The sequence below is a fragment of the Cnephaeus nilssonii genome (genome assembly GCF_951640355.1).
Source record: "Cnephaeus nilssonii genome assembly, chromosome: 2".
Taxonomy (NCBI): Eukaryota; Metazoa; Chordata; class Mammalia; order Chiroptera; family Vespertilionidae; genus Cnephaeus; species Cnephaeus nilssonii.
The window spans coordinates 77,468,326-77,481,563 of record NC_137073.1 but is presented as its reverse complement, the minus strand read 5'-3'; the positions used below and the strand labels follow the sequence as shown (position 1 = coordinate 77,481,563).

The window sequence follows — 13,238 nt, the reverse complement described above, 5'->3', positions numbered from 1 at the left end:
GACGGGAACCACACGTTGCTGGTGCAGATAGTACCTTACTTCACTGCACGGAGGCTGGAATTGAGAAAACAGGCATGTGCACCTCATGGTGATAGAAGATTTCTGGTTCAGTTTGAAGCTGCAACTCATATTTATTAAATGGCTACCATGGAGAGGGAGTGATACAATGGCCCTAATATTAATATTTAATACTGTTTTGATTCAAATGTATTTAAGGCACATTTATTATGCAAATAAAAACTTGCTGCTTAACTGGTTCAACCCCCTGCATAATGTCACAAGCTTGCAATTTTACAGCCTGCATTCATCACATTTTCAGGATATAATTGCCTCCAAGGGATGAAATCTTGGAAGAAGTTTCCCTCAATGACATTGACTTAGGGTCAGCAGAAATTACTCCAGTCTGTCCTTTTGGTTGTGGATTGAAAAGAAAAAAAAAATCCATTTCATCACTCCCAGTTCATGATGTTAATGAGTACACAGCTTGATAACTTCAATGCCTTCAGGAAACCTCCAGGGTCCATAAGCAGAGGAGTTCAGATTAATAATTAAAAGGGGTAACATTTATTGAATATTACCAGGCACTGTGCTGAGCAATGACATGAATTATCTTTCTTAATCCTTACAACAAACCCTAAGAGAGTGGTGCAATTTTATACCTGCCATGCAGCTGGGGAAATTACAACTATCCGTGGTCTCACCATGGCAATCAAGGGCTTTGGGATTTGATGTCAAGCAGTTGCCCCTAAGATGTGGGTTGTAACCTCTCCTCTATGGTGTCTTGCTACTACCTCATACCTGGCTTTCTGGGATGCCTTCTCACCCTGGTTGACACCCATATTTTACATGTTGTTAAGAGGATGGGGACCCAATAAAGTCAGAGGTATCTGAGTGAGAAAAGACAAAGCCTTTGGTTGTGGCTTTATACTAGTACTAGAGGCCCAGTGCACAAAATTCATGCATGGGAGGGGGGATTCCCTCAGCCCAGACTCCACTCTCTCCAATCCAGGATCCCTTGGGGGATGTCCAACTGCCGGTTTAGGCCCGATCCCTGGGACATCCTTCTCACAATCCAGGACGACTGGCTCCTAACTGCTCACCTGCCTGCCTGCCTGATTGCCCCTAACTGTCCCCCCTGCCAGCCTAATCACCCCTAGCCGCCTCTGCCTGCTGACCTGATCGCCCCTAACTGCCCCCCCACCCCCGCTGGCCTGATCGCCCCCAACTGGCCCCCCTACCGGCCTGGTTGCCCCATGCAGCCTGCTGTTCAGTCGTTACTGTGACAGAGTTCTAGACATTTGCATATTTCTCTATTATTAGTATAGATGTGGCAGTGATGGCATGCTGGCAGGGAAAGGATCAGAGGAATGTGATGATCACCCTTACCTAAACTCTCAGAGTATGGAACTTAAAATCAGAAGTTTCCTTAGGGACCAACTGTCTAACCCCTTCATTTTACAGAAGAGGAAATAGAGTCCTAGGTAGTTGCCCTTGATCACAGAGCTGGTGTGGGACTCAAAACTAACTCTCTATCTCTCTCTCTCGCTCTCTTTCTCTCTCTCTAATTATTTTTGATCAAGTACAAAAGGATATACAGTGAAAATTTTCCCCTTACACACCTTTTCCCCATCCCAGCCATCTCATGCCCTGCCCAAATACAATTATCTGTAGAAAGATGCAATTTATTGCATCTTTCTATAGATATTCTATGCATGTCAAAAATAGGCTTCATTTTTACACAAAAATTATAGTGTTCTACACACTGGCAGAATCTTGCTTTTTATAACTTAACTATCCAGGTTAGAGATTGCGCCATTATCAGAACATATAGAGCTGCCTCATTCTTTTTATTTTCAACTTTTTTTAACAGCTCTATTGAGGTCAATTTATATAATATAAAATTCAAACATTTTTAAGCGTCAGTGTGATGAGTTTTTGAAAACTTATACAGTTGTGACTTCATTAACAAAATACAATTTTGAAATAATTTTAACACCTCCAAAAAGTTCCATTTTGCTAATTTTTAGTCAATCCCAATTCCACCTGAGCCCCAGGCAACCACTAATCTTTCTCTCATAATTTTGTGCTTTTCATAATTACATATGGATGAAATCATCCAATATTTATTGTATATCTGGCTCCTTAAATAATATTGTGTTTGCTTAGCATGATGTTTTTGAGATTTATCCACAACTTGCATATAACATGAGTTTCTTTTTATTGCTGAGTAGTATTCTGTTGTATAGATATACCACCCTTTGTTTACCCACTCACCAACTGCATGCTAACAAATGTTTTATCGTTTGTTTCATCGAGTAGGTAAAGAATGGCATCTCATCATTTTAATTTGCATTTTCTTATGAAGTAAGATGAGTGTCTTTATTGTTTACACATTTAAGAGTTAACTATATTTCATTTTATGTGAAATGTGTGCTTCATGTCATTCTCCCATATTCTGTTCATAGTAAGTTCTTAGTGATACATATTACAAATGCTTCCCCTAGTTTTTTGTTTGTCTTTTGACCTTGTTTATTGAGTTTAGGCCCCATAGGAGATTTTATTTTAATGTAACAAAATATAAAATAAATGCTAAGCCTGGGTAAAACTAGAAATAATTCCCCCTACCCAGAGATTAAAAAAAAATACATCTTCTTTTTTTTTCTAGTATTTTTGTTTTTAACATTTTAAATCTTTGATCTGGAATTTATTTTAATTTAAGAAATAGGGATATAAGTTTATTTTCCCCCAAATAGCTACATAGGGGTCCCAATATCAATAATTATATAATAACTTTCCTCTTTGAAGTGCAATGATATTTTTTATCATATATTAAATTTTCATATACATTCAGGTTTATTGGTTTTCCATATTTTTATGTGTCAACAAGCACATTCAAACCTCTATTCTCTGGATCAAAGTTTAGCCTTCTTTTTTGCAACATTCTCCAAACAACACACAGTAAGTGAGTGAAACACATATGAATTGCTTGCAATAATACTTGAATCTTCCCTCACCTTCTACCCCACTGCCATTAGCTAACAAAATGCAAGTTCTCTTTAACATTGCTAAGAAATATATAATTACAACAGTAAACCTGTTTGGAAATAGAGGGGACTGAGAATTGGATACTACATTCTTCAGTCAAATAACAATTTGGTACTATCTCATGGTTTTCTTTCAATAATTTTGGATAGGCTGAGCGTGTGTGTGTGTGTGTGTGTGTGTGTGTGTGTGTTTATACACACATGTGTAAGGCAGATGTTCCACATACAGAAGAGATAGTACTTTACTCAACCAAATCCATATTGGTCCAAGAACAAATAAATTTGGTGCTTTATGTCCTGATCCTTCTGATAGGATTTGCTCATAGTTCAATGTCCTTCCCAACTGCAGGTATTAAATATGTGATGCCAAAACTCCCCTTCCAGGAGGCTTAGAAGAAGCAAACAGGAGCCAAGGTAAGCCATGGCAAAGAGTGGGAGATATGAGCACTTAGAGGTTTTAAAGACACACCAAATGGAATTGCCTTCTTCAAAATGATATGGTTTGGGGCGGCACCTTCATTTCCAAAAAAGGGCTCTCCACTCTTTCTCTAACATTGCCTTTCAAACCCAGGGCCTGGGCTACAGCCAGGAGATAAGAACTCTCCATCCCTGGGAACCTTCAAAGAGCCAGAGGTGGGTGATTGTGCCAGGATGGGACTTGGGTTCAGGAGGGCTGTGGATAATGTTGGAGGAGACGCCAACTTACTGGCTGCAATCTTTGATGTCCCCTGATGGTCAAAACGATACTCAGAATAGTCCCTCCTTGCCCATATCTCTTAAAATATCTGGTAGGAGGCAGGATTCTCGATATACCTAGGAATTACTATGTAGAACTTTTTGCGTGTTCCTCACTCTGAGAGTCCAAGTTCTGGTAGCTCAGAAACCCTGTCTTTACGGATTAAGTATAGTGCTCTTTAGCACCTTAAAAGTGTCCAGTATACACAGATTTTAGGATAATGCTGGAAGACCTCTCTTTGTCCATTTTTTTTAACTGAAAAGTTCTGTAGGGGCGGGGTGAGGGGAGGAAGTTCCACTAGGCCGTGGGAAAGAAAACTGCGTGAACTAGAGAAACAGCAAGAAACAAAGTGGCGTTGTGCTGTGGTGGGTGTTCCACAAGACAGTGCTGGAGACCTGAAGCTTTTCCTCTCCTTTTACTTCCCGTGGACAAAGACCAGAGGGGCTCCACGAAGGGGGAGATGCCACCATCTCCATCCAGGCAGGGGCCCCGTTGTGTCCAGGCTGAAGCAAACCAGAGGCGATTCCGGTCCTCTCCCTCGCTGTCTTCCGGCCCTGCTTCCTCTCCCCACCCCTCCAACAATAGCCCCCTCTTGATTTCTGTTCCAAGAGAGAACGGTGAGTCCCCAGTGCAGAGGAAACTGGAAGGATCCTTTCCGCAGGGCTTTCTAACTGGGGAGAGTGAGGTGTGTGCTCTGGCATCTGCCCGTCGGTGTTGATGCTGGAGACCCAGCCCCCCTTCTTCCCGAGGACACGAGGCAGATGCAGGGCTTCTTGTCCCCTTTCTCCAGCAATCAAGGGAGAAAGCTGGCAGAGTCTCTCTCTTTCCTGGAAGGACTCTGAGCTACTCTCTCTTGCACTGTTGCTTCTAAATATTTTTTTCAAACTGCTGAAAAAGTTGAACATCTTTTTGGGGTGATGTCCCTAAAATACTTGCCACTGCCCCTGCTGAGACTTTCTTACCCTGGGCCAATATTTTTGTGGACTAGACAGAGACTTGGGCTTCTCCCCAGATTTGTTAGATCTGGGGAAAGGCCTAGGAATCCGCCCCAGGTGATTCTGAAGTTTGGTGCTCAGAACACCCTGGAAAAACAGTATCCCAGACCTTTCCTCTCTGAGACTATCAGGATCCCTCGGGATGGAGTTAACTTGCTGAGTGAGATCACAGAAATCATGCCTAATGCTGCTCAGAGCTGAAGAGACCCAAGACTTGTCCAGTAACAGCACTATCCGGGAGGGTTATGTTGTCTCAGACAAGGTCAAAGTTAACCTTGTCACTCTTTGGAACAGGGTCCTACACTCCAAAATCAATCTGTGTACACATCAGGGCAAAACCCTAAAGTAGTGCTGCTCAGACCTGAATCACATGGAGATCATCTTAAAATGCTGATTCTGATGAGGGAGGTCTGGGACGAAGCCTGAGAGTCTAACAAACTCCCAGGTGATGTTATGCTGTTGGTCCTTGGACTACTTTTGAGGAGCACTGCCTTAAGGGATATTTAATTTTTTAAAAAAAAATATTAATTACAGATGACACTTTCTTCTTAACAAGAAACCGGTAAACAAGCATATCAATCTGGTGACCTCGAACATATCACTCACTTGTAGTTTCTCTGTTAAACAAGGTGGTTGCCTTTCTTCATCTCTACAATGGGGGTAATAAAGCACCTACTTCTTAGAATGGGAGGATTAAGTGAAATGATGTCTGTAGAGTTCTCGGCAGGCCCCAAACTTGATAGTGACTCCTCCATAAATGCTGTCATTGAAGGTGGTGGTGCTCGTCTGGCTATCTCATTCTCCCACTTACGATCAGCCGCCATCAGAGAATGAGGTTTAAGTGAGGCCTTAACATAGCAAAGGAAAATAGGAGAATGGGTCAGAATTGCCTGTGTGCGCCCTGGTACTTGGCACTATAGAGACAGGCTTTATCGATGTGACCAGAGAGAGCTTCTTTTGTTTCTACCACAAATAACAGAAACCTTAGACCCCCCAAAGTTATTATTGTATTTATATTTATCACTTTAAATTTGCCAAATAAGTGCAGAACTGCCTCCACCCAGGACTTGGTCATTTGGCTGTCTCCATGGCCTAATTACATAAAGGAAAGGGCATTGTGCTACACAAGGATGTCACACTTCCCTCCCTGCATCCACCCCCTCGTGTTTGTATAAACTCAGCCCAAGTGGCATCCCTTTAACTTGGATTTACAGCCCTGCCGAAAAAAACAGGGAGCGCTGAGCGTTTCCTACAAGGCTGAATCCTGGCTCACGGCTCTTTTAGCCACGGAAAAACAAATGACCATTCTGTCTCCCGTGCCAAAAATAATCTGCTAACCCATCATCTGCCCAGAAAACATATGAAAAAATAAAATGCAACCAACAGTGTTTTATGTGTATCTGATAAATGTTTATCTCCACGAACAAGTGAATGGCACCCTTCCCAAGCTGACACGGCACCTACATGGAGCAGCCCATGCACAGAATGGTGGTACGAGCCACAATTCCAGTCAGTGTAGAGGAGGGATCAATATGGTGGGCTGGCATGGCATTGTCCAGACCCCCAAAAATGTTTGACTAATTTTTTCACTTATTAACTGCTGCATTTGCCAGTATATAAAGGTAGTATATTTTACTCCACAGACCACTTATTTATTAAATGGTCTATTCAACAAATATTTATTGTGCACCTACTATATCTACATGCCATGTGTTATTCTAGGTTCTGGGCATACAGGGAAACACATGAAGTCCCTGTCTTCATGCTTGCTTTCTCGTGAGCTTACATATTACACATAACTTTGGATGAAGATGCATTCTTATTCTTTTATCTAAATGTTGTTGTTTCGACTATGGTACATCTACACAATGGAATACTATGCTGCCATAAAAAAGAAGGAATTCTTACCATTTGCAGCAACCTGGATGGAATTGGAGAACATTATGCTAAGGGAAATAAACCAGTCAATGAAAGAAAAATACCACATGATCTCACTCATTTGTGGATAATAAAAAAACATTATAAACTGATGAACAAAAAGATAGATCCAGAGGCAGTAAAGCATCAAACAGACTGTCAAATTACAGTGGGAAGGTTAGGGAAAGGTGGGGGAGATAAGAGATCAACCAAAGGACTTATATGCATGCATATAAGAATAACCAACGGATGCAAAACATTGGGGGGTAAGGGCATGTATGGGAGTGGGGTGGGGGGGGGAATGGTAAGATATGTACACATATAATACCTTAATAAAAATAAATAAATGTTGTTTCATTTAGATGTAGCTGGTATTTGGCTAGCTGTTTCTGAAAGTGTACATCAAAATATGTGTTGTCTCTCTGTTCCTGTCAGATGGAGACCTGTGTCTGTTGGTGCTTTGCTTAATTGGCCATGTAAACATAGGAGGAAAAATATCAAGTGATTTAGGTAGAAATAAAATCAGGAAAATCAAAACAATTTTTCCTATAAGTTGCAGATTTTTCTTATAATTAAAGCAGACTTAACATGATGTCTGAGTGTTGTTTTTTTAAACACTATTATCAATTTGCCCTTCCAATGTAGAAACAAAGTAAAAACAAAAGAAACTTATGAGATTGACTCTACCAATATTTTTAAATAGTGAATAGAAAAATGTAGTATCTGTGTTATCCTTGATTACCGAAAGAAGGCATGTTCACTATAAGATATAAATAATACAGAAAGCATAAATCAAAAAAAGGCTATTCATACAGAATCACAATATTTATAGATCTCAGTAATTGCTTTTTTACGATTTATATATCTATGGCTAAAGAGTATTGATCAGTCTCATCAGATTGCTTGATTATCATATTCTTTACTTTATAAGATTTCTAGAATAACTACTGATATATTTAAGACTAATTTCCAGAGAGAACATCCAAAACAGAATAGTAATTCCACTTAGAAGCATGGTTCTTAAAACATATGCTTTTATTTATTGTCAGTGCAACCCTGAAGAAGACAACAAGACACTGACCATCCGTTTGAGAGAATCGCAGGATGTCAGCGTCAGAATCTCATAAATCTTCTAGTGCAGGGGGCAGGAGAGAAGAGTGGTAAACAAGCCCGAAGATGAGCTCTGGTACAGTCTCTCTCTCTCTCTCTCTCTCTCTCTCTCTCTCTCTGTACACACACACACACACACACACACACACACACACCCCACCTTAGGAATCACTGATTTGGTCCAATCCCATCATTTCATAGGTGAGAAACTGAGGTCCAAGCAAGTGAAGAAACCTGTCAAGTCTCACACACAGGAGGTGGCAGAACAGAACAGAAACGTCTGACTCCATCTGGCCTTTGTCTACTGCACTGAGCTACAGTGGAAGACACCTTTTGCTAGAACAACCCAGCTTCAATTTGCTCTCTGAAGGTTAAGTTGTCCACACAGTCTCATTGTATCAGAACCTCTAATTCTAACTAAAGAACCTCATGGGTTTGGATTATTGGTGGTCGATTTGGGTGGGTATTGCAGTTGTATGTTTTGCTTTTGGAAAGTAGAGAGGGAAGTTGAACTAAGACCTAAGTTAATGAACCATTATTACTTGACAAACTAATCAGCATATATGTTTTAAAGTTTAGAGTGAGAGAAAAATAGCAGCTGGATAACCTCCCAAACACACACACACAATGGTGACACCTGTGTTCTGTGTTCTGTTTATTGGTGTGAAGGTAAGTGGCTCAACACTAAAATGTTTGAGGCAGGATCTCCAAGGGCGTTGAGCCCTTGGTGGGTGGGGCAACATGTTACTTCAAGTCCTTTTCTCTCTGGTGGTCATGGAACTGCCACGATGGTCTCCAACAAAAGTGTTTGCAACCCTGCCCGGCCAGGTCACCAATGACCCAGAGCTGGAGAGCTTGGCAAGTGGGTGAAAGGGAGAATGAAATGTCTACAGCATGACTGCAGTCTCTTCCAACATTCATCTGAATTGAAAACTTTTATCCCAAGGCAAACTTTCCCCTGCACGGAGCTCTGCTGAACACAGATGGCCTTTTAATGAGGCTAAATCTGGCGTTTCCGCCATTATCGAAGGAAACATCAAAACATTCGCCTCTACCTTCCTTTATTTTACAAGAATTTGGGGTTCAGGGTAATAATCTGCACTCAATGTGTGCCCAACTCGAAACGAGGAATAATTTTTGTTCTGATAGACCCTAGGTATAGTACTGATCAAGAAGTATGAAACAAATTAAAATAGATGTATTCCAACCCTGCATTGAAAAAATACAGTACCCGTAAGTAGTAACACGACTCTTAAAAAGTCACAACTGACATTGACTCCCACTACTTGCCACGCATTGTTAATTGCGTTGCATAAATGACATTATTTAATCTTCACAGCAAGTCTATTATGTTGATGCAATTTTGCATTTGGGAAAACTGAGGCTCAAAGGGGTTAGTAATCACCTGGAATAAGGCTCACAGTCAGTAAGTCACAAAACTGGAATTCACACCCAAATTTGTGTAACAACAAAGCCCATGCTTTAGTTGCTCTGAGCCACATCACAGCACACAAATATGTCGCATAAATGCGGTTAGGATGTGTCCTGTACATCAAAATACGTGTTGCCTCTCTGTTCCTGTCAGATGGAGACCTGTGTCTGTTGGTGCTTTGCTTAATTGGCCATGTAAACATAGGAGGAAAAATATCAAGTGATTTAGGTAGAAATAAAATCAGGAAAATCAAAACAATTTTTCCTAAATTACAAATACGTCGCATAAATGCGATGTTAGGATGTGTCAGGACACACCCTAACATCGCATTTATGCGACATATTTGTAATTTAGTTAGAGTGTGTGTACAGTTTTGGCACCAGTTAATTAAAATGTTCTGTGTGTCAAATTCTGGATCATCCCAGGCTGGAGTTCCCCTGATGATATCACAGAAGAGCCTCTGATGACCCCAGAGAAGAATCACACACTGGAAGTTTCCACAGATGCCAGCTCACTCCCTGGAATGGAGTGAACACAGATTGGCACTAACCAGACTAAACTAGTCCATGGCTTTTTCTCTTTCAGTAGCTGAATTTTTTTTCCTCCCATCAAATATTCTCATGGCAATGACAACAAAATGGAAATATTGATTATATATTTTTTTTTATTTAAGAGAAAAGAAGATCCCCCGAGCTCCTTACCCTCAGGCTGCAGTGGAGACCCATGTTAGAAGCGGGGCTGCTGTGGGTGCCACTGGCACATCACCTTTCTCCTTGCTCGTCTTTAGTCAATGCAACGCTGCTGTCACTTTTTAAAAATAGTGTGCTGCATTTTATGCTTTTATCCAGTAACCCAAACTGGAGAGCATTCTGTGATGTTGTTTTAATTGGGCACAAAATTAAATACATTATCAAGGAAAAGCGAAACTGAAAGAAGCAAGTCAAGATCGCAGTCCTGAGTTTTCTACTGGGGTCACAATTGCTGATAAAAGATGCAAAGTGCCCATTCCAATCCGTTCCTGCTACCTTCTGACCAGAAATGGGAGACTAGGGTAGGTGATAGGGGAGCTGGAAAGCACTTCCAACTGGGATTAGAATGATTCTGCATCCTCAAGCAGGCACTCACTCATCACGTCTCTTACACTGCACATTTTATAGTGCTCCTAAGAAAGTCTCTTGAAGAAAGGAGAAGAAAAAAGAAGTCTGCTAATGGAAGAAGACCTACATAACAATCCAGTTCTATCATATTTTCTCACTCTTATTAAGAGGATGGCTCTTGAATAAAGATTTTGAGTAAAGTTTTGAATAAAGATTAATTACTTGGTTGTGGTTAATGTATAGTCGATCAAATTAATTTATAAATGAGAGACTGACTATTTTTATTACACTCTTCACATCCCAGGTGACTTCAACCAGTAAATTTCATGGAAATGAATATTTAAAAAAAGAAAAACACAAAACACCTCTGCATGGTTTTTGTCTTTCAACCATTCAACGATTCTTTGAATTAAATGATTAATATTAGTAAATTTACACAGTCTTTCCGAGGGACCTTGCTGGCCTATTTTTGACAATGTGATCTTGCCTCCCTCCTGGCTTTCCACGATGAGTTCTTGGTAACATTATCCTCTCTAACGAACTTGATTGAAACAATTTAGACTTTAAAAAACAAGTTGTATGCTTTTAAGCTTGACTGGTTTGCTATGTCATCCTATTTGGAGTTTGGAAAACCAGGCTCTGGGTGAACATGTCTCAGTTACATCTATAGCTTAGTTCTTCACTCCTCCTGACACAAGCGATCAATCTCAATCCTCCCATTCAGGTCACCTGGTGTTTTCCAAAACTAAAGCAATAAGCCCCCAAATCTTTGTCTTCTTTTGTGTGGCAGATGACATCTTCCATGGACAGTGGATAACCAATTTACACCCGTCCCCCATGTGGAGCCTGAATACAGAAGCATCCCACACACAGTGCAATTCAAAGTGGCGTTCCCTTCCTTTTGCCCTCCTCCCTCGGCGATGCAGAATAACCGTCATAAATGAACATTTCTCTTTTGGAGGGTGCTGAGAGGAAAGAAGAGAACAAGAGAAGGGCACCTCAATCTAGACAACGGGTCACAAAAGCCCCAGAGCAAACCACAGATCTTAGCAGACATCATGGTAAGGTTCCCGAGGCAGAGCACCGAGGAGGAGTTGAATTCTCCAATGAGCCACTTCACACGTTCCAGTGGCTCCTGGTTAACCCAGCCACGTTACCTATGCCCAAACTCAGATTTAACACAATGTCCTGCTCAGCCCCAATGCACTTCTATTTCCAGTTCTGCCAGCCTCATCTCTGCAATGCATCAATTTTCTTTTTTTGAAAGAATATTTAAGTTTAAATCCTGGGCCATCCATCAGTCGTCCCCTTTGATTAAGGATCACACCCAGTAAGGCATTTTCTGTGGAGACGCCCCTGGCAGCGCCTTCCCAGGGACGCTGGAATGGAAGCAGAAAGGGTTGCATGGGTAACTTACCAGCTCCTGAGTCTGAGTGGCTGCAGCAGCCCCGTGCTTTACCTGGTCCCCCGCTCTCTCTGTGCCTCTCCCTCTCTCTCCCTCCTTTTCTCGTGTGCAGATTGCAGGGAACTTAAAGAACTCGCAGGGACAGTGTTTCAAATGACTTAAGAAAGAGAACAGGAACAATACTTCGTTCTCTTTTTCTCAGATGAGTACCTTCGGGAAGAAGGAAGGAAGGGAGGGGAGAGGGAGGAAGTCAACAACCCTTTGCTTTCCTGAAAAAAAATAAGGAAACAGAAGATAGACATCTCATTTTCTCTTAAACAAAATGTTGGAAGGGGCAAAAAAAAAAGAAAAGGAAAAAAAAAAAAAAACCTTTGAAAAAAAGGAATTCCTCAAAAATGCTCTGGGCCCTGGGAGCTTGAAAGAGATGAAAAGCCTCCCAGGCCTGGCCCGTCCAAACAAAGAGGGTTCCAGAAGGAGGCTCTCCTGAGCTTGCCGGCTCTGCTGTCTGGTTTGCAGAACTGACACAGCCAAAGGGGAACAAATCATTCTCGTCGACTTGGAGCAAAGGAAAGCTGCGTCTTCGGTGCTAACTGAGGCAGACCTGCAGCCGGGAGAGCGGGGCGGCCCTTCCCAGGCCCTTGCAAACACCAGCGCTGCTGCAAACCGCAGCCTGACTCGGAACCCGCAGCGTTCTCCCGGACCGACCGAGGAGCACAGTCTGCACTGCTCACTGAGCTTCATGCCCTGGACCAAGCCAGGCTTCCATCTTCGCTGATAGTTATAAAACATTTAAAAAGCAGCGTACCACACTGGTGCTGGACATAGTTTTCTCAGAAGTGTTCTTTCTTTTGTCCTAGCCTTTACATTCTGAATGCTTCTTGGATTCACAACCTACTCTGAAGCAGCATAGGCCTTAGCCCCGCCAGCCTCAGGGGTGGGGAGGCTGGACAGAAGGAGAGAGAACATGGAGGGAACATCCTTTACCAAGTTAGGGGCACTTGGGAGTTCAGGGGGCAGGCATGAGCTCCGATTAGGGTTAGGAGCGTAGGAATAAGCTTGGCTTAAAATTCTCTGACTTGCGCCCTTCATTCATTTGCTTAAGACCATTTTCACCGCCAACAGGAACCAGCAGTTATGTGCACCTCTGTGGCAGCAAAAGAAAAACCAGCTTTAAGGTAGTTCCCTATTTCACTCAATTGTGAAAAAAGGGGGTGGAGAGTTACACCTGATCACCAAATGCAGTTACAGTAATAGCAGGGAAAGAGGGACTCTGATTCCGTCTCTCTGTAGGACTTTTATTGGGTCCCATGGACTTCTATGATTAATCTTTCATCACAACAGTTTACTTCCCCCATTAATTATATTCATCTATTTTCTATCTATCTATCTATCTATCTATCTATCTATCTATCTATGCTTTGATTTAGTCTATGTATCAGAGAGAATAGAAAGATATTGTGATTCAGTAGGTTTGTAAGAGCCAGGACAGAGTCTTATTCTTT

At 41.8% G+C, this 13,238-nt stretch overlaps 1 protein-coding gene across 2 annotated transcripts in view; it reads right to left on the bottom strand.

Annotated features, from left to right (window-relative positions):
• The window catches only part of ZNF366 (zinc finger protein 366), a 61,033-nt gene extending 49,086 nt beyond the window's left edge, over positions 1-11,947 (bottom strand). Inside the window, exon 1 of one of the 2 annotated variants that reach the window (XM_079788169.1) lies at positions 11,749-11,947. Coding sequence is in view for 1 of the 2 variants with exons in the window: in XM_079788168.1 (XP_079644294.1) it covers positions 5,452-5,542 (91 nt within the window). In the remaining variant the exon portion in view is untranslated. Of the gene's footprint in view, positions 1-5,451; positions 5,544-11,748 lie in introns of those variants that run through there. The other variant, XM_079788168.1, reaches the window with a different exon arrangement.
• Between the last annotated feature and the right edge of the window lie 1,291 nt (positions 11,948-13,238).